This window comes from Thalassophryne amazonica, chromosome 5, assembly GCF_902500255.1.
Source record: "Thalassophryne amazonica chromosome 5, fThaAma1.1, whole genome shotgun sequence".
In the NCBI taxonomy this organism is placed as follows: domain Eukaryota; kingdom Metazoa; phylum Chordata; class Actinopteri; order Batrachoidiformes; family Batrachoididae; genus Thalassophryne; species Thalassophryne amazonica.
This window is the reverse complement of record NC_047107.1, coordinates 48308561-48329210: the sequence shown is the minus strand read 5'-3', so window position 1 is coordinate 48329210 and position 20650 is coordinate 48308561. Positions and strand designations below refer to the sequence as shown.

Here is a 20650-nt window from a genome sequence, read left to right as displayed (position 1 = left end):
ACTGCAGATGCTGCACCGAGCCGTCTATCGATCTTATGCTCCATCCGTCCCTCACTTGTGAACAAGACCGCGAGATACTTAAACTCCTCCACTTGAGGCAAGGACACTCCACCGACCTGAAGAGGGCAAAGCGCCTTTTTCCGGTCGAGAACCATGGCCTCGAATTTGGAGGTGCTGATTTTCATCCCGGACGCTTCACACTCGGCTGCAAACTGCCCCAGTGCACGCTGAAGGTCCTGATTTGACGAAGCCAACAGAACGACATCGTCCGCAAACAGCAGAGATGAGATTCTGTGGTTCCCAAACCAGACCCCCTCTACACCCTGGCTGCACCTAGAAATTCTGTCCATAAAAATAATGAACAGAACCAGTGACAAAGGGCAGCCCTGGCGGAGGCCAATGAGCACTGGAAACAGGTTTGACTTACTACCGGCAATGCGAACCAAGCTCCTGCTGCGGTCGTACAGGGACCGGATAGCCCTTAGCAAAGGACCCCGGACCCCGTACTCCAGGAGCACTCCCCACAGGGTGCCCCGAGGTACACAGTCGAACGCCTTCTCCACATCCACAAAACACATGTGGACTGGTTGGGCGAACTCCCATGAACCCTCGAGCACCCGATGGAGCGTGTAGAGCTGGTCCTGTGTGCCGCGACCAGGATGAAAACCACACTGCTCCTCCTGAATCCGAGGTTCGACCATCGGTCGAATTCTCCTCTCCAGTACTCTGGAATAGACCTTACCGGGGAGGCTGAGGAGTGTGATCCCCCTATAATTGGAACACACCCTCCGGTCCCCCTTCTTAAACAGAGGGACCACCACCCCGGTCTGCCAATCCAGAGGCACTGTCCCCGATCACCACGCGATGTTGCAGAGGCGTGTCAGCCAAGACAGTCCCACAACATCCAGAGACTTAAGGTACTCAGGACGGATTTCATCCACCCCAGGAGCCTTGCCACAGAGGAGCTTTCTAACCACCTCGGTGACTTCGGCCTGGGTAATGGATGAGTCCGCCTCTGAGTCCCCAGTCTCTGCTTCCTCTTCGGAAGACGTGACAATGGGATTGAGGAGATCCTCGAAGTTCTCCTTCCTCCGCCCGACAACATCCCCAGTCAGGGTCAACAGCTCCCCACCCGCACCGTAAACAGTGCTGGTGGAGAGCTGCTTCCGCCTCCTGAGGCATCGGACAGTTCGCCAGAATCTCTTCGAGGCCGACCGATAGTCCTCCTCCATGGCCTCCCTGAACTCCTCCCAGACCCGAGTTTTGCCTCTGCGACCGCACGGGCTGCGGCACGCTTGGCCTGCCAGTAAATGTCAGCTGCCTCTAGGGTCCCACCTACCAACAAAGATAAGTAGGACTCCTTCTTCAGCTTGACGGCATCCCTTACTTCCGGTGTCCACCACCGGGTTCGGGGATTGCTGTCGCGACAGGCACCAGAGACCTTGCGACCACAGCTACGAGTGGCCGCATCGACAATGGAGGTGGAGAACATGGTCCACTTGGACTCCATGTCTCCAACCTCCCCCGGGATCTGGGAGAAGCTCTTCCGGAGGTGGGAGTTGAAGACCTCGCTGACAGAGGGTTCCGCCAGTCGTTCCCAGCAGACCCTCATGATACGTTTGGGCCTGCCAGGTCTGACCGGCTTCCTCCCCTCCCAGCGGATCCAACTCACCACCAGGTGGTGCTCGTTTGACAGCTCTGCCCCTCTCTTCACTCGAGTGTCTGAGACACGTGTTGAAGGTCAGATGATACGACTACAAAGTCGATCATCGACTTCCGGCTCAAGGTGTCCTGGTGCCACGTGCACTTATGGACACCCTTGTGCTCGAACATCTTGTTCGTGATGGACAAACTGTGACTAGCACAGAAGTCCAACAACTGAACACCACTCGGGTTCAGATCGGGATCACCCCCCTCCAGGTCTCACTGTCGCCGCCCACGTGGGTGTTGAAATCCCCCAGGAGAACAATGAAGTCCCCAGTCGGAGCGCTATCTAGTACCCCTCCCAGGGACTCCAGGAAGGTCGGGTACTCTGCACTGCTGCTCGGCCCGTAGGCTGAGACAACGGTGAGAGACCTGTCCCTGACCCGAAGGCGTAGGGACGCGACCCTCTCGTTCACAGGAGTGAACTCCAACACATGGTGACTGAGCTGGGGAGCAATAAGCAACGCGACCCCAGCTCTCTGCCTCTCCCCGTGGGCAATGCCAGAAAAATGAAACGTCCAGCCCCTCTCCAGGAGTTGGGTACCAGAGCCCAAGCTCTGCATGGAGGTGAGCCCGACTATCTATAGTCGGTATCTCTCAACCTCCCGCACAAGCTCAGGCTCCTTCCCCCCTAGCGAGGTGACATTCCACGTCCCAACAGCCAGGGGCTGTGAGCATGGACCGGGCCGCTGGGCCACCCGCCCTCGACCGACCCCCATGGCCCCCTCTGCAGGTGGTGAACCCACAGAAGGGCGGACCCACGTCGCTCTTTCGACCACCAGGGGCACGCGTGCGAGCCCCAACCCCAGGCCTGGCTCCAGGGTGGGACCGTGGCTCCGCCATACCGGGCGACGTCTCGGTCCTTGATTTTTTTACTGGTCATGGAGGTTCTGAACTGCCCTTAGTCTGACCATATATGGTCAAGACTATCAAGATAAAAAACAGATTGTACAAAGAATTGGAAATATGCACATTTAAGTTTTGATTAAGCATAGTAAAATGACACTGAAGCCTTAAGACATATTAAATTATAAGATTATCTGCAATAATCAGAGCTTGACACAAACATGTTGATTCCTAATCACCTGAAGCTCAGAAGACACAGAACTGCCTCTGTCAGAGTCCTTTGGCAAAACAGGGCTGGTGCTCCCACTGTCTGAGGACATCTATAAGAAGAAACACAAATGTAAATTTAATGTGTCCAGAAAAACAACCTGAGTAGCAGATTGCACATAAGTTACTTTATGCACTTCATACAATGTCAGATAAAGCAGAGATGACAATGTTTGACTAAAAATGTAATATTCTTGTACATGCATACATAATCTTGTACATAGTGGTAAAACAGACCTACTACTTTCAACATTAGCTCAGCTGGAATTTATCCCTCTCCGTCTAGCTAGTTTAAGGCTAACCTGGCCTACATGTTGCTGCAGCCCCGAGCTCTCGTTAGCCGGGAGCGGTTCCACCTCTATATCCTTTCACTAAGGTACTTATATGATGTCTCCATATACATTTCAGCACACTTTAACTTTTTATTTTCGGAATATTATTATATTAGTGACAAAAATTAAGGAGTGGGATACAATTAGTTAAACCTAACAGCTAACATTAGCTTACCTAGCTGGCTGTAGCACCGTTTATCATAGCTAACAATATAGTTGGTTATTTTCTGTTTGGGAAGCTAACGTTAATACATACTTTTGTTTACATTTGTTGTTATATGTATTTGTTACATGAATTTATTAATGACGTTATTGTAGGGTTAAATTACACTATTGTACATTATACACTAGTTAGATTAGACGTACTTAGATATACTTTATTGATCTCACGGTGGAGAAATTATGTTTACACTCCAGGTACCTCAGACAGCAATTAGTCCACAAATATTACTTGTTTACCGTAATAATGACACACATCAGAATTAAAGACAGCATATACACATTTGACATTGTTTATGTGCACTAAGTTTGAAGAAGTCCACTATCCGAATTGAGGCAAGTGGGTGAAGGCCATGCAGCAACCCTGAGATGTGCCGCCGTCAGCTTGGGGGGAGGAATGGAGGCCAGCTGCAGCTAAAACTGCACCGCCCCCGCAGAAGGGGAAAGGAATGACGTAAGCAGTCCTGTGAAAACAGTTTATTGTCTTTGTGAGTTGGGATAAGAAACAGCCAATGTTCCCCAGGCCGAAGAAATTCCTCTGGAGGGAAAAACAGTCGGGCAATTTGACCTTCAGTCTTGATAAGCCTGTAATGTTGTGGTGTGAGCAGTGAAAAACACTTTTAACAGTTTTAACACTTGAACAACCAAATGCCAATTATGAATTAAGAATATTCCCAATTATGAATTAAGAATATTCACCAGCCTCTGAAATCTTCACTTCAACTGCAAGGCACGCATCTGCTCCAAGATGTCATCCAATTTGCGAATGAGTTCAAGAGACATTGCAGTCTGAGAATGCACTGCCTTGCCAACCTCGTTAATCATGACGGACAAGCGAGGGGCCGTGGGTCTTGATGCCGCCGTGTTGCCAATTTTCCGGTAGATCAGGGCAGCACATAAGCCAAAAAGTACCAGCCCTGCTACCATAAGACCAAAAATGAATAAATCCTCGACGTCCTCAACAGAGAAAGGCGCAAAGCACGCCACAGGCCAAGAACTCCAGGAGTCGAGACCATAGCCCGCAGGATGCGTTCCATCTGGGCAGAGACCAGCTGATCAATTCCATGGTTAAACCAATAGTAGTCCAATAGATCCAGTATCCAATATAATTTGAAGAATTCACAGTCTGGTGAAGCAGGGACTTGAAGGTTAAAGCAGAGATCAGAGATAAGGGAGAGCGGAGGAGATGCGACTGCCCTTGTCGGAGTCCCAAGCTAATTAAGTTACCGGCTTTGTTTTTCATTGTTGGCTAGCAAGGTACGGTTGGCTTATTAACGGCTAATTTAACGGGAGCTCATATAGCTATAGATAGCTTATTTTTGTTATTTACATTTTTATTTTAATGGTTCTTCAGTTTATGGGTTCTTTAATAGATATTAACATATAGTATTTAAGTTTGGGGTTTCCATTAGATAGCATAGAATATGTATTTTGTCTTCCTATAGTAAGCTAGCAGAGTGAACTTTAGATAGATACCTAAAACATATTACATCATAGCTTCTGTTTCTATAATAATATAACCATATTTATAGCTTAGCCTACTAGCTATAATTTAGTTTTACAACAAGTCTACAGACTAGGTATACGTATGCTACAATCTTCTCCTGTATTAATATTTAGGTTTTTAGATAGACCGGGAGCTGAGATAGCCTACCATGCACCCCCACCAACAAAACGCCACTTGATTTTTTTTTTCAACCTCAATAACGTCCTTAGTGGAATTCTGAGTGGTAACAGGAAAATAACTCATTCCCAATGTACCTTTTGGCGCAATATTCACCTAAAGGTTAAAAGAAAAAAAAAAAAAGAGAGTAGAATAGAAGAGGAGAACAGAGTAGAGTAGAGCCACTTAGGTGCCTGGTCTTGAGAACCAGGGATGGTAGGTTGAAAAGCTTTTTTATCCCATGGGAACTCTCCCTACACACCCAAGCAGCTCAAGATAAAGGACATCATGTATATAAGTGATATTTACACAAAAAAGGGTAATAAACAACATATACAAGAAATATAGTTACTACATAATATTATAGGAGTTAGCTTCTTCTCCCCAACAACAAAATGCCACAATTTTTTTTTTCAACCTCTATAATGTCCTCATTGGAAATTTGAGTGGTAACAGGAAAATAACTCATTCCCGATATACCTTTGGGCGCAATATTCACCTAAAGCTTAAAAACTACTCGTGAGTGCTGTATGTGGGCCGGATTTTTGCACTTTTTTACCTCCTTTAAATACCTATACATATAACATCAACCACATCCATCTATATATTTCTAAAAAGCCCATTTTCTCTACTTTAATAAGACACCCATCTCATTTCTGTAACATAAAATGGCACTTCTCTATATGGCTTATAGTCCAACCATATATACAACCCTTACTTGGACCAAAAATTTTCCAAAATTTTATGAGTAGTTTTTTGTAATAAAAACTGAAGTATCAAGGCCTAGACTAAGCACCAATATTACAACCCCTGGCAATAATTATGGAATCACCGGCCTCGGAAGATGTTCATTCAGATGTTTAATTTTGTAGAAAAAAAGCAGATCACAGGCATGACACAAAACTAAAGTCATTTCAAATGGCAACTTTCTGGCTTTAAGAAACACTATAAGAAATTAAGAAAAAAAAAAAATTGTGGCAGTCAGTAACGGTTACTTTTTTAGACCAAGCAGAGGGAAAAAAATATGGACTCACTCAATTCTGAGGAATAAATTATGGAATCACCCTGTAAATTTTCATCCCCAAAACTAACACCTGCATCAAATCAGATCTGCTCATTAGTCTGCATCTAAAAAGGAGTGATCACACCTTGGAGAGCTGTTGCACCAAGTGGACTGACATGAATCATGGCTCCAACACGAGAGATGTCAATTGAAACAAAGGAGAGGATTATCAAACTCTTAAAAGAGGGTAAATCACGCAATGTTGCAAAAGATGTTGGTTGTTCACAGTCAGCTGTGTCTAAACTCTGGCCAAATACAAACAACATGGGAAGGTTGTTAAAGGCAAACATACTGGTAGACCAAGGAAGACATCAAAGCGTCAAGACAGAAAACTTAAAGCAATATGTCTCAAAAATCAAAAATGCACAACAAAACAAATGAGGAACGAATGGGAGGAAACTGGAGTCAACATCTGTGACCAAACTGTAAGAAACGCCTAAAGGAAATGGGATTTACATACAGAAAAGCTAAACGAAAGCCATCATTAACACCTAAACAGAAAAAAACAAGGTTACAATGGGCTAAGGAAAAGCAATCGTGGACTGTGGATGACTGGATGAAAGTCATATTCAGTGATGACTCTCGAATCTGCATTGGGCAAGGTGATGATGCTGGAACTTTTGTTTGGTGCCGTTCCAATGAGATTTATAAAGATGACTTCCCGAAGAGAACATGTAAATTTCCACAGTCATTGATGATATGGGGCTGCATGTCAGGTAAAGGCACTGGGGAGATGGCTGTCATTACATCAAGTTTGCGTTGATATTTTGGACACTTTTCTTATCCCATCAATTGAAAGGATGTTTGGGGATGATGAAATCATTTTTCAAGCTGAAAATGCATCTTGCCATAGAGCAAAAACTGTGAAAGCATTCCTTGCAAAAAAGACACATAGGGTCAATGTCATGGCCTGCAAATAGTCCAGATCTTAATCCAATTGAAAATCTTTGGTGGAAGTTGAAGAAAATGGTCCATGACAAGGCTCCAACCTGCAAAGCTGATCTGGCAACAGCAATCAGAGAAAGGTGGAGCCAGACTGATGAAGAGTACTGTTTGTCACTCATTACATCCATGCCTCAGAGACTGCAAGCTGTTATTAAAGCCAGAGGTGGTGCAACAAAATACTAGTGATGTGTTGGAGCGTTCTTCTGTTTTTCATGATTCCATAATTTTTTACTCAGAATTGAGTCCATTTTTTTCCCCCCTCTGCTTGGTCTAAAAAAGTAACCATTACTGACTGACAATTTTTTTCCCCTGATTTCTTATAGTGTTTCTTAAAGCCAGAAAGTTGCCATTTGAAATGACTTTAGTTTTGTGTCATGTCTGTGATCTTTTTTCTACAAAATTAAACAACTGAATGAACATCCTCAGAGGCCAGTGATTCCACAATTTTTGCCAGGGGTTGTACAACTACAAATCATTAGCTTTCATTTGAGACCAAAACTATGGTGAAAGGCAAAGTATTGACTGAATGACAAACTACTGACTTGGATGCTATTTGCTTTGTGTTGAACACGTTCATGGCACATATCATATACAGTGAAATTTACTAAGAAAATGCATTTACCTTCTCTGCGATATGTCCAAAGCTATAAAGTTTTGCAATGTTATACTCATAGACAATTTTAGAATGATGATTCATATGTCATATTGACCACTGGTGGCCATCTTGAATATTTTAGATTTTCAACATTTTCAGGTCAAATGTTATTGCGTCATATTTTGGAATTAAATCTTCATCACCTTTACCTTTACCGTTACATCACCTTTCCTTCTAACAACACTCAAAGTCAAAGTCGGCTTTATTGTCAATTCTTCACATGTACTAGACATACAAGGAATCAAAATTTAATTTCTCATCTTCCCTCAGTGATGACAGGACAAGACATTTTGACAATAAGGACAGTAAAGTGCACAAGTATTTATAGTGTAGTGCCTGAGGTAGTAGTAAAAGTGGACAGTGCAGTAGTGCAAACCATTCAGTATTCGTAGCAGCAGCAGATTTTTGTTAAGACAGTGTGCAAGTGGTGTGGTAGTGATAAAGTGAAACAGTGCAGGACACTGGTAATGGACAACAGATTTGATATATATATATATATATATATATATATATATATATATATATATATATATATATATATATATATGAGTCTGGTGGTGCAGGACCGGAAGCTCCTGTACCTCTATCCAGAGAGCTAAACAGGTTGTGTGCGGGATGGCTTTCATGGCCCACAATTGTGGTTGCTTTGCGGGTGAGGTGGGTGGTGTATATGTCTTGCATAGAGGGGAGTGGGGCACCAATGATCCCTCCATCTCCATTCACTATTCGCTGCAGGGCTTGCCTGTTGTAGTCAGTGCAGCTTCTGCCCCACACAGTGATGCAGCTGGAAAGGATGCTCTCAATGGTGCCACGGTAGAAAGTGCTCATGATGGTTGGATGGAGCACTTGCCCGCTTGAGTTTGCGCAGGAAGTAGACACGCCGCTGAGCCTTCTTTGCCAGTGATGCAGTGTTGATGGTCCAGGACAGGTCCTCACTGATGTGCACCCCCAGGAATTTGTTGCTGCTCACTCCCTCCACAGCAGCACCCTCGATGGTCAGTGGCAGGTGTTGGATGTGACCTTTCCGAAAGTCAACAGCAATCTCCTTGGTCTTGCTGACATTCAGCAGGAGGTTGTTGTTTCTGCACCACATGGTCGGAAGGTTGACGTCTTACCTGTAGTGAGTCTCATCGCCCTTGGTGATGAGCCCCACCAGAGTTATGTCATCCGCAAACTTCACTGTGTGGTTTGTGCTGTGGGTTGTTGTGCAGTCATGTGTCAGTAATATGAAGAGCAGTGGACTGAACACGCAGTCTTGGGGAGCCCCTGTGTTCAATACAATGCTGCTCGAGGTGTTGTTGTCAACACGGACTGCTTGTGGTCTCTGGGTGAGGAAGTCCAACAGCCAGTTGGAAAGGGAAATTCTGAGCCCCAGTTTGTCCAGTTTGCAGATGAGCTGTTGAGGTATTATGGTGTTGAACGCTGAACTGAAGTCTATGAACAGCATTCTCACATATGAGTCCTTCTTGTCCAGATGGGTGAGGGCTGGGTGCAGGGCTGAGCAGATTGCGTCAATAAACATTTGCGAACTGAGGACACTAACTGCTGAAGCTTTGTAGGTGGAATTATTTCCTATTCTTGCTTGATGTATGACTTCAGTCCGGGGTCTCCGTTGTTGTATTTTGCGCTTCATAATGCGCCACATATTTTCAATGGGAAACAGCTCTGGACTGCAGGCAGGCCAGTCTAGTACCCACACTCTTGTACTACGAAGCCATGCTGTTGTAACACGTGCAGAATGTGGCTTGGCATTGTCTTGCTGAAATAAGCATGGACGTCCCTGAAAAAGACGTTGCTTGGATGGCATCATGTGTTTGTCCAAAACCTGGATGTACCTTTCAGATTTGACGGTGCCATCACAGATGTGCAAGTTGCCCATGCCATGGGCACTAACACACCACCATACCATCACAGATGCTGGCTTTTAAACTTTGCGCTGGTAACAATCTGGATGGTCATTTTCCTCTTTTGTCTGGAGGACACAACATCCATGATTTCCATAAACAGTTTGAAACGTGGACTCATCAGACCACAGCACACGTTTCCACTTTGCTTCTGTCCACTTCAAATGATCTCGGGCCCAGAGAAAGCGGCAGTGTGTCTGGATGTTGTTGATGTATGGCTTTCGCTTTGCATGGTAGAGTTTTAACTTGCACTTGTAGATGTAGCGACGAACTGTGTTAACTGACATTGGTTTTCTGAAGTGTTGCTGAACCCACACGGTACACAATGATGTTGGTTTTTAATGCAGTGCCGCCTGAGGGTTTGAAGGTCACGAGCAATCAGTGTTGCTTTTTGGCCTTGCTGCTTACGTGTAGAAAGTTCTCCAGATTCTCTGAATCTTCTGATTATATTATGGATTGTTAGTTAGATGATGATGATGATGTTAGTTAGATGATGGAATACCTAAATCCTTGCAATTGAACGTTGAGAAACATTGTTCTTAAACTACTGGACTATTTTTTCATGCCGTTGTTCACAAAGTGGTGATCCTCACCCCATCTTTGCTTGTGAATGGCTGAGCTCTTTGGGGATGCTCCTTTTATACCCAATCATGACAATCACCTGTTTCCAATTAGGTGTTCTTTGAGCATTCAACTTTCTCAGCGTTTTGTTGCCCCGTTCCAACTTTTCAAACGTGTTGCAGGCATCCATTTCAAAATGAGCAAATAAAAACAACAAAGTTTATCAGTTTGAAAATTAAATATCTTTTCTTTGTGGTGTATTCAATTGAATATAGGTTAAAGAGGATAGCAAATCATTGTATTTTTTTTTTATTTACATTTTACACAACGTCCCAACTTCACTGGAATTGGGGTTGAATCTATATTGCCATATGACATATGAATCATCATTCTAGAACTGTCTATGAGTAAAACATTGCAAAACTTTATAGCTTTGGACATATCACAGAGAAGGTAAATGCATTTTCTTAGTAAATTTCACTGTATATGATATGTGCCATGAACGTGTTCAACACAAGGCAAATAGCATCCAAGTCAGTAGTTCGGGACATCGGGAATGAGTTATTTTCCTGTTACCACTCAAATTTCCACTTAAGGACATTATAGAGGCTGAAAAAAAATCAAGTGGCATTTTGTTGGGGGGGGGGGGGGGTGCATGGTAGGCTATCTCAGCTCCCAGTCGAAGAAGCAAACTCCTATAATATTATGAAGTAACTATATTTCTTGTATACGAGGTCTGTTAGAAAAGTATCGGACCTTTTTATTTTTTCAAAAACTATATGGATTTGATTCATATGTTTTTACGTCAGCCAAGCTTGAACCTTTGTGCGCATGCGTGAGTTTTTTCACGCCTGTCGGTTGCGTCATTCGCCTGTGGGCAGGCTTTGAGTGAGCACTGGTCCACCCCTCTCGTTGTTGTTTCATTGCTTGGAAATGGCGGAATGATTTGGGCTTTTTTCCATCAGAATTTTTTCAGAAACTGTTAGAGACAGGCAGCTGGAAACCATTTGAAAAATTTATCTGGCTTTCGGTGAAAATTTTACGGGCTTCACAGAGAATAAGGAGTGTTACTACAGCTTTAAGGACGGCCCACAATGGCGCACGGCGCCCCACGCTCCGAGCCGCCATCGAGAGGCAGAAAGGCCACCACAGCGGAGGCTTCGCGCGTCACGACCGATTCGCTCCGTTTCGGAGTGTTAAAAGACAAGTAGGGACATGCCTATCTTGGCTTTCAGTGCTTACCAGTCGAGTGAGTATAAGAGAAATTGTGGAGAGCTGGGCATGTCCCAACTTGTCCTCTGACACTCCGAAACGGAGGTGTTCCTTTGTCTCGCTTCATCAGCGAATCGGTCGTGACGCGCGAAGCCTCCGCGCAGCTTTCCATGACAAAATCTCTTGTTAAAAGTGAAATCTGCCGGAAAATGGCTGATGTCCAGCTCTTGTGACAACCAGAGAAACTGCACACGACGGTCCCGGCTCCACACAGCGATCCATTTAGAAATGATGTGGTGGTTTCTGCCTCTCGATGGCGGCTCGGAGCGCGGCGCGCCATTGTGGGCTGTCCTTAAAGCTGTAGTAACACTCCTTATTCTCTGTGAAGCCCGTAAAATTTTCACCGAAAGCCAGGTAAATTTTTCAAATGGTTTCCAGCTGCCTGTCTCTAACAGTTTCTGAAAAAATTCTGATGGAAAAAAAGCCCAAATCATTCCCCCATTTCCTTGCAATGAAACAACGACGAGAGGGGTGGGCCAGTGCTCACTCAAAGCCTGCCCACAGGCGAATAACGCAATCGACAGGCGTGGAAAAACTCACGCATGCGCACGAAGGTTCAAGCTTGGCTGACGTAAAAACATATGAATCAAATCCATATAGTTTTTGAAAAAAATAAAAAGGTCGTTACTTTTCTAACAGACCTCGTATGTTGTTTATTACCTTTTTTGTGTAAATATCACTTATATAGAGGGTTTTCAATCACGTGACCGATTTGCTGCAGGACAGGTGCCGTCTCCATTCTGGATTACAAGGAGGCTGGCGCGTGATAGAAAAATTAAGAGAATGTATGGTTATTACGATGCTAAAATCCTCGAGATAAAGCTATTTATCGTGATAGATGTGTAGCAGTTGGTTCAGTGGATCCGTATCTTATACCAGATAGTGAATTTAGTGGTGATGTAACGAACTGGCCGACAGTGTCACACTGCGATATTGTGAACTAGGAAGCTGTCAACCAGGTCAGCCTCGCTGGCCTCCTGCAGAGCATCACAGCGGAGCTCTGAAAGCGGAGGTCGGACTTGAAGTCCTGAGCGATTTTTCTCACCAGGCGCTGGAAGGGCATCTTGCGGATCAGCAGCTTGGTGCTTGAGGACCACAATGTAAATAAGCATGCGTATTGGAAGCGTTCTTGTGTTATCCTCGGCGGTATTTTTATGTATTCTTATATAATTTTATTGCCGAATAAAATAAAATAAAATTCTAGGAGCAGTGGATTTCTGGTAGTGGCGGATCTCTCAGTGCCATGGTGCCATGAGGCTTCTTCACACTGACGTTGAAGCTTCTGCAATTGTTCGCCAAATGCATGTAGTGTATCACAAGGACCACCGAGTCGTAATCCAGAATGGCTGCGGGACACAAAATCATGTGACCGATGCATCACATGAAAACCCTCTATACATGATGTCGTTTTTCTTGAGCTGCTTGGGGGGGGGGTAGGGAGAGTTCCCATGGGATAAAAAAGCTACCATCCCTGGTTCTCAAGACCAGGCACCGAAGTGGCTCTACTCTACTCTTTTCTACTTTCTTTTTTGTTTTAGATATACCTTAGTATATACTAGTAGAGTTCTACCTTAGAATTGTAATGTATTATAGAAGACATACCTTACTGAATTTTCATGCACTCAACACTCACGATACATACACAAAAAGCACAGTACACAGGTCACCTGCCCCCCACCCCCCCAAAAAACAAACGAAACAAAACAGAAATAGAGCATCGACAATTATGAAGAAAAAATATTTAACAACATGAGAAACTGGATTTATCCATTATTTTTTAAAACATCTGAAACGTGAAGAAACTCACTATGCTAATCCTTTTTAAACACACTCGACATAATCGGGTAAGAGACGAAATTAATCCTCTTCTATATAAAGAGAACTTATGTGACTTTTCGACGCCGTTTAATCAGATAAAAAAAAAGCTACATATGATACACTTTCATCTTTAGACCCCGTCAAGATTATCAACGGCTAGTTGTAGTTTTATAACAGTTTACTACCAGACTGTGGAACTAATAATGGATAAGAAGCACCCTGCACGCCTACCTTCACAAACACGCTGCTTGATTGATGAATTGCTTTTAACTCTGACACTTTACAACAGTCTATCACACGACACACCAAGCTACAGTTTAAAGCTGAAGCAGACAAGAGCAGCAGTTTTTAAACCGACGTTTGTTTCACACACAGCCATAGAAACAACGACTCTCAGTTACGTCATTTGAAATCATGTCTTCTTCGTCTTTTTCTTCCTCTTTGTTTCAGCGGTCGATATCTTCTGCGACCTACTGGTCTGGAGTGTGCGTACAACACTCCAAAACACAAAATAAAGAAAAACAAAATACAGTACACTTGGGGAATGTGTAAATAAAGTAAATTAAGAAAATAATTTAAAGTAAGTTTTTTTCTTTTTCGCATATAATATCCAGAAGTTAAAAGACATAAATGCAGCATGCATAAATGCAATGTGTATATATATATATATATATATATATATATATATATATATATATATATATATATATATATATATATATATATATATATATATATATATATATATATATATATATAGCCTAACAGAGTTTTATGTGTCTAGGAATAGTTCACCAGGATTCATTATTTATTACAGCCACAAGTGTAATTTAAAAAAGAATTATTACTATTATGACAAGTACTGTATTACCATAACTCAGCTCATGGGGTGTACAGTCAGCACAGTCTGAGTGCTGGTCCCAAGTTCGGATACATGAGTAGGGTTGCATCAGGAAGGGTATCCGGCATAAAACAAGCCAACCCAACCATGTAGAGTACAAAATGAATTTCCATACCAAATCGGTTGAGGCCCGAGTTAACAATGACCACCACCAGTGCATTACCCAACAGGGTGCTGGTGTAAATTTGGCTGCGGCTGGGTGAAGAAGAAGAAGAGGAGGAGGAGAACATGTCCACAGACAGGGGGAGAAGAGGAAAACTAAAAGGCTGGAAGTGAGAGTCGGGACTTTGAATGTTGGCAGTATGACTGGTAAAGGGAGAGAGCTGGCTGATATAACAGAAAGGAAAAAGGTAGACAATATTGTGTGTGCAAGACACCAAGTGGAAGGGAAGTAAGCGCAGAAGCATAGGTTGATTCAAGGTTGTATCGGTGTGGATGGGAAGAGAAGTGGTGTTAGGGTAATTTTAAAGGAAGAGTATGTTACGAGTGTGTTGGAGGTTTCACACCGGGGCCAACGTAGAGTTGCGTATTGCAGCGTACCGTGTACGCTGAGTTAAGCAGTTCTACACCGAGTTTTTGCTCCCCCTCCGCAGCAGTATGCTGAGGGCTATGCGAAGTGGACGCAAAAAATTAAACAGGTTTAATTTTTTTCAGTGTGGAAGACAGGACATAGAAAGTACACAGTTTTTAAGCAAGTCTACACAATACTCCGTAAATGTTTGTAAATCTACGGCACTACTGTACACCAAGCCTCCACAATTCTACACACCACAGCGAAAAATCCTTTTATCAGTACATACCTGGATTGATAGATTTTATTCATCCAGCTGGACTTTTCTGACAGTGAACCTTCAAAACCATGGAAGAAGAATAGGTGAGCCAAACTTCCACATTCAGAGGATATGTCCACATCCAGTTCTCATGGACAGATCTCCAGCGGGAAGACATTTCCACGTCCACTGTTCACTTCTCACAGTGTACTGCATGGACAACAGCCAGATGCAGCTTCACTTTGCTTTTTCACCTCCTCCAGTTCTCTGATTGCAGAAAGTAAAGCCCATTAACTCCTGCTAACGGACAAATCGCCAGTGGAAGGACATGTCCATGTCCAGTTTAGCTCTTCACGGATGGATGTCCAGCAAGGGGACATGTCCATGTCCACTTCTCATGCATGGAACGCGCGTGGTTGCCAGCGGTCGCTCCAGGCACTTTCACCTTCTAAGTTGTAGCTGTTGTGTGGGTCGCCTGAAGAGGAGGTACTGCTGGCCAACACCAGGGGGCGCCCTGCCTGTTGTTGGGTTTCAGGCACCAGAGGGCGCAGTTGCCATCCAGGAGCCAGGACTGACAGCTGTTCATGGCTTCTAACGACTTACACTGGGTTTGTGAGGGAGTTCAGACAGGTGTTTGATCACCCGAATCGAGGCGAAACTGCTTCAAACGTGCTGCTGTCAATACGACAGGGGCGTCGGAGCGCTGCTGAGTATGCAGTCGACATCTGCATCGCGGCAGCGAGAGCCGGCTGGAATGCGGTAGCGCTCTGCACCGCCTTTGTAAATGGACTGTCTCCGGTTCTTAAGGAGCACCTGGTGGCTAAGGACGAGCCACGGGAATTAGACGGGCTTATCGACCTCGTTATATGGGTAGACAACCGATTAGAGGAACGTCGACGGGAGCGAGGTGAGGGGCGTGGCCGGGCACGAGCCGTCCCTCTTCCTTCCGGGTCCGAAAAGGCGCCACCTTCCCCACGCTCCAAAGCCAGAGCTCTCCGCGTGATGACAGCTCCCCCTGCTGACGTTGCTATGGAAACAAGCAGGGCCAAGATAAAATCAGAAAATAGACAAAGGAGGCTGGTCAGTGGGGAGTGTTTTCACTGCGGCTCGAAGGAGCACACGCAGAAAAACTGCCCCAAACGGTCAAAATGTCAACACTCGCCCTTAGAGACTGGGCTAAGGGTGGGCCATAACACACACGCGGGGAGTGCACGTAAATCCGCACGAGTCCCAGTCATGATCCTCAGTGGGGATTTAACCCTTCATGCCCCAGCACTTATTGACACGGGGTCAGAGGGGAATCTACTGGACAGCAGATGGGCTAAGGAGGTAGGGCTCCCTCTAGTGGCCCTTCCTTCTCCAGTGAAGGTACGGGCACTAGATGGCACCCTTCTTCCATTAATCACACACCAGACACAGCCCTTAACACTGGTTGTGTCTGGAAACCACAGGGAGGAGATCGTGTTCTTTGTAACACCTTCTACCTCCAGAGTTATTTTGGGCTATCCATGGATTAGTAAGCACATTCCCCGGATCGACTGGCCGTTTGGTGTTGTGGCTCAATGGAGCGAAACCTGCCACCGGGAGTGTTTAAGATCCTCGGTCCCACCCGGTGCGACTGCTAAAGAGGAGGTGCAAGTCCCTCCCAATCTCACGGTGGTGCCAGCTGAGTGCCATGATCTTGCTGACGTTTTCAGCAAAGATCTGGCACTCACGCTTCCCTCGCATCGACCGTATGATTGTGCCATTGATTTGATCCTGGGCGCTGAGTATCCGTCCAGCAAGCCCCGAGCGCGAATCAATGGAGACCTACATCCGGGACTCTTTAGCTGCCGGGTTGATCCGGAACTCTTCCTCCCCGTTAGGTGCTGGTTTCTTTTTTGTGGGCAAGAAGGACGGCAGACTCCATCCATGCATTGATTATAGAGGGCTGAACGAGATCACGGTTCGCAACCGATACCCATTGCCCCTATTGGATGCAGTGTTCACGGCCCTGCATGGAGCCAAAATATTTACAAAATTTGATCTTAGGAATGCGTATCACCTGGTTCGGATCCGGAAGGGAGACGAATGGAAGACGGCATTTAACACCCCGTTAGGTCACTTTGAGTACCTGGTCATGCCGTTCGGCCTCACTAACGCCCCCGCGACGTTCCAAGCATTGGTAAATGACGTCTTGCGGGACTTCCTGCATCGGTTCGTCTTCGTATACCTAGACAATATTCTCATCTTCTCCCCGGATCCTGAGACTCGTGAAGCATGTATGTCAGGTCCTGCAGCGGTTGTTGGAGATCCGACTGTTTGTGAAGGGCGAGAAGTGCGAGTTCCACCGTACTTCTTTGTCCTTCCTGGGGTTCATCATCTCCTCCAACTCCGTCGCACCTGATCCAGCCAAGGTTGCGGCGGTGAGAGATTGGCCCCAACTGGCAAGCCGTAGGAAGCTGCAACAGTTCCTCGGCTTCGCTAATTTTTATCGGAGGTTTATCAAGGGCTATAGTCAGGTTGTTGGTCCCCTTACAGCCCTCACCTCCCCAAAAGTTCCCTTCACCTGGTCGGATCAGTGCGAAGCCGCGTTTAGGGAGTTGAAACGCCGGTTCTCTACTGCGCCAGTTCTGGTGCAACCCGATCCTAGCCGCCAGTTTGTTGTGGAAGTACGAGGTCTATTAGATAAGAAACCGACACTTTTATTTTTTTTTTTAACTATATGGATTTGAATGACGTGCGATTACACCAATCATGCTTGAACCCTCGTGCGCATGCGTGAGTTTTTTCACGCGTGTCGGTGACGTCATTTCCCTGTGGGCAGGCCTTGAGTGAGATGTGGTTCAGCCCTCTCGGCTGAATTCCTTTGTTTCACACGCTGCTCGAGACGGCGCGCGTTGCTTTATCAAATTTTTTTCTGGACCTGTGAGGAATATCCGAGTGGACACTATTCGAGAAATTAAGCTGGTTTTCAGTGAAAAGTTTAATGGCTGATGAGAGATTATGGGGTGTTTCTGTCGGTGTAAGGACTTCCCACGGAGCGGGACGTCGCGCAGCGCTTCCAGGCGCCATCGTCGGCCTTTTTCGACCTGAAAACATCCTAATTTAAGGCTTAATTCACCCAGGATGTCATGAGAGAACAGAGAAGATTCAGAAGAGGCCGGCATGAGGACTTTCTGCGGACATTCCACTGTTTAAGGACATTTTTTAATGAAAGACGTGCGTGCAAATTCGCAGAGTCGTCACTGTGTGCGCCACGACAGGAAAAACACCTCCGTGTTGAAAACATTTGTAAAATTCAGGTGGCTTTTGATGGCTTTCAACAAGTGAGTAACTGAGAAATTGTTTAACAGCTTGGGCATGTTCCAACTTGCCCATTAAGGTTTCCAACGGAGGTGTTTTTCCTGTCGCGACCCCCTGCAGTCGGGTCTGGCCCGACATGCGACTCTGCTCGCACGTTCTTTCATTACAAAATGTCCATTAACAATGGAATGTCCGAATAAACTCCTCATGCTGACTTCTTTTGAAAGTTCTCTGTTCTCTGACGACTTACTGGGTCAACAGAGCCTGAAATGTGGAAGTTTTCAACTTGAAACGGCGAGACGCTGCCGCCTCGAAGCGCAGATCGCCATCAGGCACCGTGGGCCGTCCTTACGGCGACTGTTATGTGTCGGACGCAGCTCGGAGAACCGACCAGCGTTTGAAGGACCCAGTATGAAATAAGCAGAGCACGGTACAAAGACTAACTGAATTTAATACATAACAGTGATACAAAAATAACAGAAAGTGCGGTCTGGCGTGGTGCGCTCCCAGCAGCGCTAACGGTCCGGAGCCAGAAGCTGTTCGGACCCAAGGACCCCGCCGACACCCCCCAGGTGGCCGCAACAAACCGAGTCTGTGAAAGAAGGAACCAGTATGTGAGTCCACACTCTACACACAGAGAGAACACTTAAAGGTGTACAAACAGCAAACACTTCCTGGCTTGATTACTAATCAGCTTCCCAACCTGCAGGCATGGAACATCCAGTTCACAAAACTCCACTGCAGTGGAAGCCGATACATGACTAACATACAGCTCAATATAATAAAGGTGTGAGGGACACCACATTTACTGACTGTATAAATGTTAGTCACAAAATCTAACGTACCTCAGGAAGTGTGCTGATGAGCGTGAGACCTCACCCCCTCCTCTTTCACAGACCGTGCATCAAACCCTGGACGTTCTCTGCATCCACTGACGATGAGATGGCTCCCGAGACGACGATCTCACCCGTCTGGTCACAAGGTCGAGTCTCTGGCAAATAAACACTGTATACTCCAGTCTTAAATGCCACCATGTTCCAATCCATATAGATGCACCTCAGCTGTGAGTCCTGACGAGCCGCAGGTGATCAGGGTGAGGTCCTGATAACCTCAGCAACACAGCCACTCAGTCCCAAATGCAAGCCACCTGGAAGGAAAAACAAAAGACAGAAACAAAAGGCAGCCAGGCCCCCCAGCCATACAACAGTACCCCACCCTCACGGGAAGCCTCCCGGCGACCACACAATCCTGGCCCAGGAGAAACACCCCCCTCCAGGGACCATGGCTGGAAACCGCATCTGCATTTGTCTTCCAATAGAATGGTTGATGTCCTCTCCTCTGGCTGCATCCTTGCCTTTGTTTCAGTCAGTCACTTAGCACAGGTGTGGCCAGGAGTTCTTAAACCTGTGCAGTCAGCCTTTATCCAACCATGTGCGGTCATTAGTCATAAAACAAAAAAGACAACACAAACAACCAAACCACCCCCCCCCCCCCCTCCCCAGGGGACCGTCCTATCAAACACCGGGATGAGGAGAAAACAAAAACCCCAAACTTAAGCTTACAAATAAAAGCGCTAAAACACCCCCCCCCCCCCCCCAAATGACATGTAGGGACCAACACCCCCCAGAGGACTTCCCGCCAGCTCCAGGAGTAATAACCACAGCCGAGGTCCCTCTGGGATCCAATGTCACCCACGGGGACTCCCAGCGCCTCCCAGAGGACCACTCGTCAACCACAGGAGACGCCTCCCCTCACGACCAACGGACCCAGCCCCGGCCGTCTATGGCTAGATGGACCCACAGCCCTTTCCCCCCAGAGGACACCACAGTCAAACCCTGAGGGCGGAAACTGGGGGGAAAACACCCCCCCCCCCCAGGTGCAGAGGTTACCTGGGAAACGCCCAGCATAACCACACTGCACCACTCCAGCAACGCCGACACTACGGCTCACACGGCTGGAGCCAGAGGAGAAGAGAGGGAACAAAAAGAAAATACCCCCAAACCCCCCCTCCCCTCCCGGGTGCAGAGGTTACCTGGGAAACGCCCAGCACAACCTAACTGCACCACTCCAGCAACGCCGACACTACGGCTCACACGGCTGGAGTCAGAGGAGAAGAGAGGGCATAACAAAAAAAAAGAAAGAAAAAACAACAACCCAAATACCCCCCCCCATGACCCCCCAGGGGACTGTCCCATCAAACCCTGGGAGGTGAAACTGAAAAAAAAAATATATAAAAAGAAAGACTAACCGACTGACATAAGGTTGCTCGGGTCCTTTTTTTTTTTTTTTTTTTGGCAGAACTGCAGGGTCACGACCCCAGACACTAAATAGTGAAAAACAAAAAATAAAATCCCACACAAAAACCAACTCAAAAAACACCCACACAAAATGAACTAACACAAAACAAATAAGTGATTTATACCGTCAAGCTCCAACAAATGGAAC

The 20650-nt window shown here is 45.9% G+C and overlaps 1 protein-coding gene across 2 annotated transcripts in view; it reads right to left on the bottom strand.

The window, feature by feature from the left end:
* The window catches only part of poc5 (POC5 centriolar protein homolog (Chlamydomonas)), an 87926-nt gene that overhangs the window by 33169 nt on the left and 34107 nt on the right, over positions 1-20650 (bottom strand). The window contains exons 1-2 of one of the 2 annotated variants that reach the window (XM_034170118.1): positions 13481-13669; positions 2790-2870 (exon numbers count right to left, since the gene is read on the bottom strand). In XM_034170118.1, coding sequence (XP_034026009.1) covers positions 2790-2870 — 81 coding nt within the window. In that variant the 5' untranslated portion in view covers positions 13481-13669. Of the gene's footprint in view, positions 1-2789; positions 2871-13480; positions 13670-20650 lie in introns of those variants that run through there. The other variant, XM_034170117.1, reaches the window with a different exon arrangement.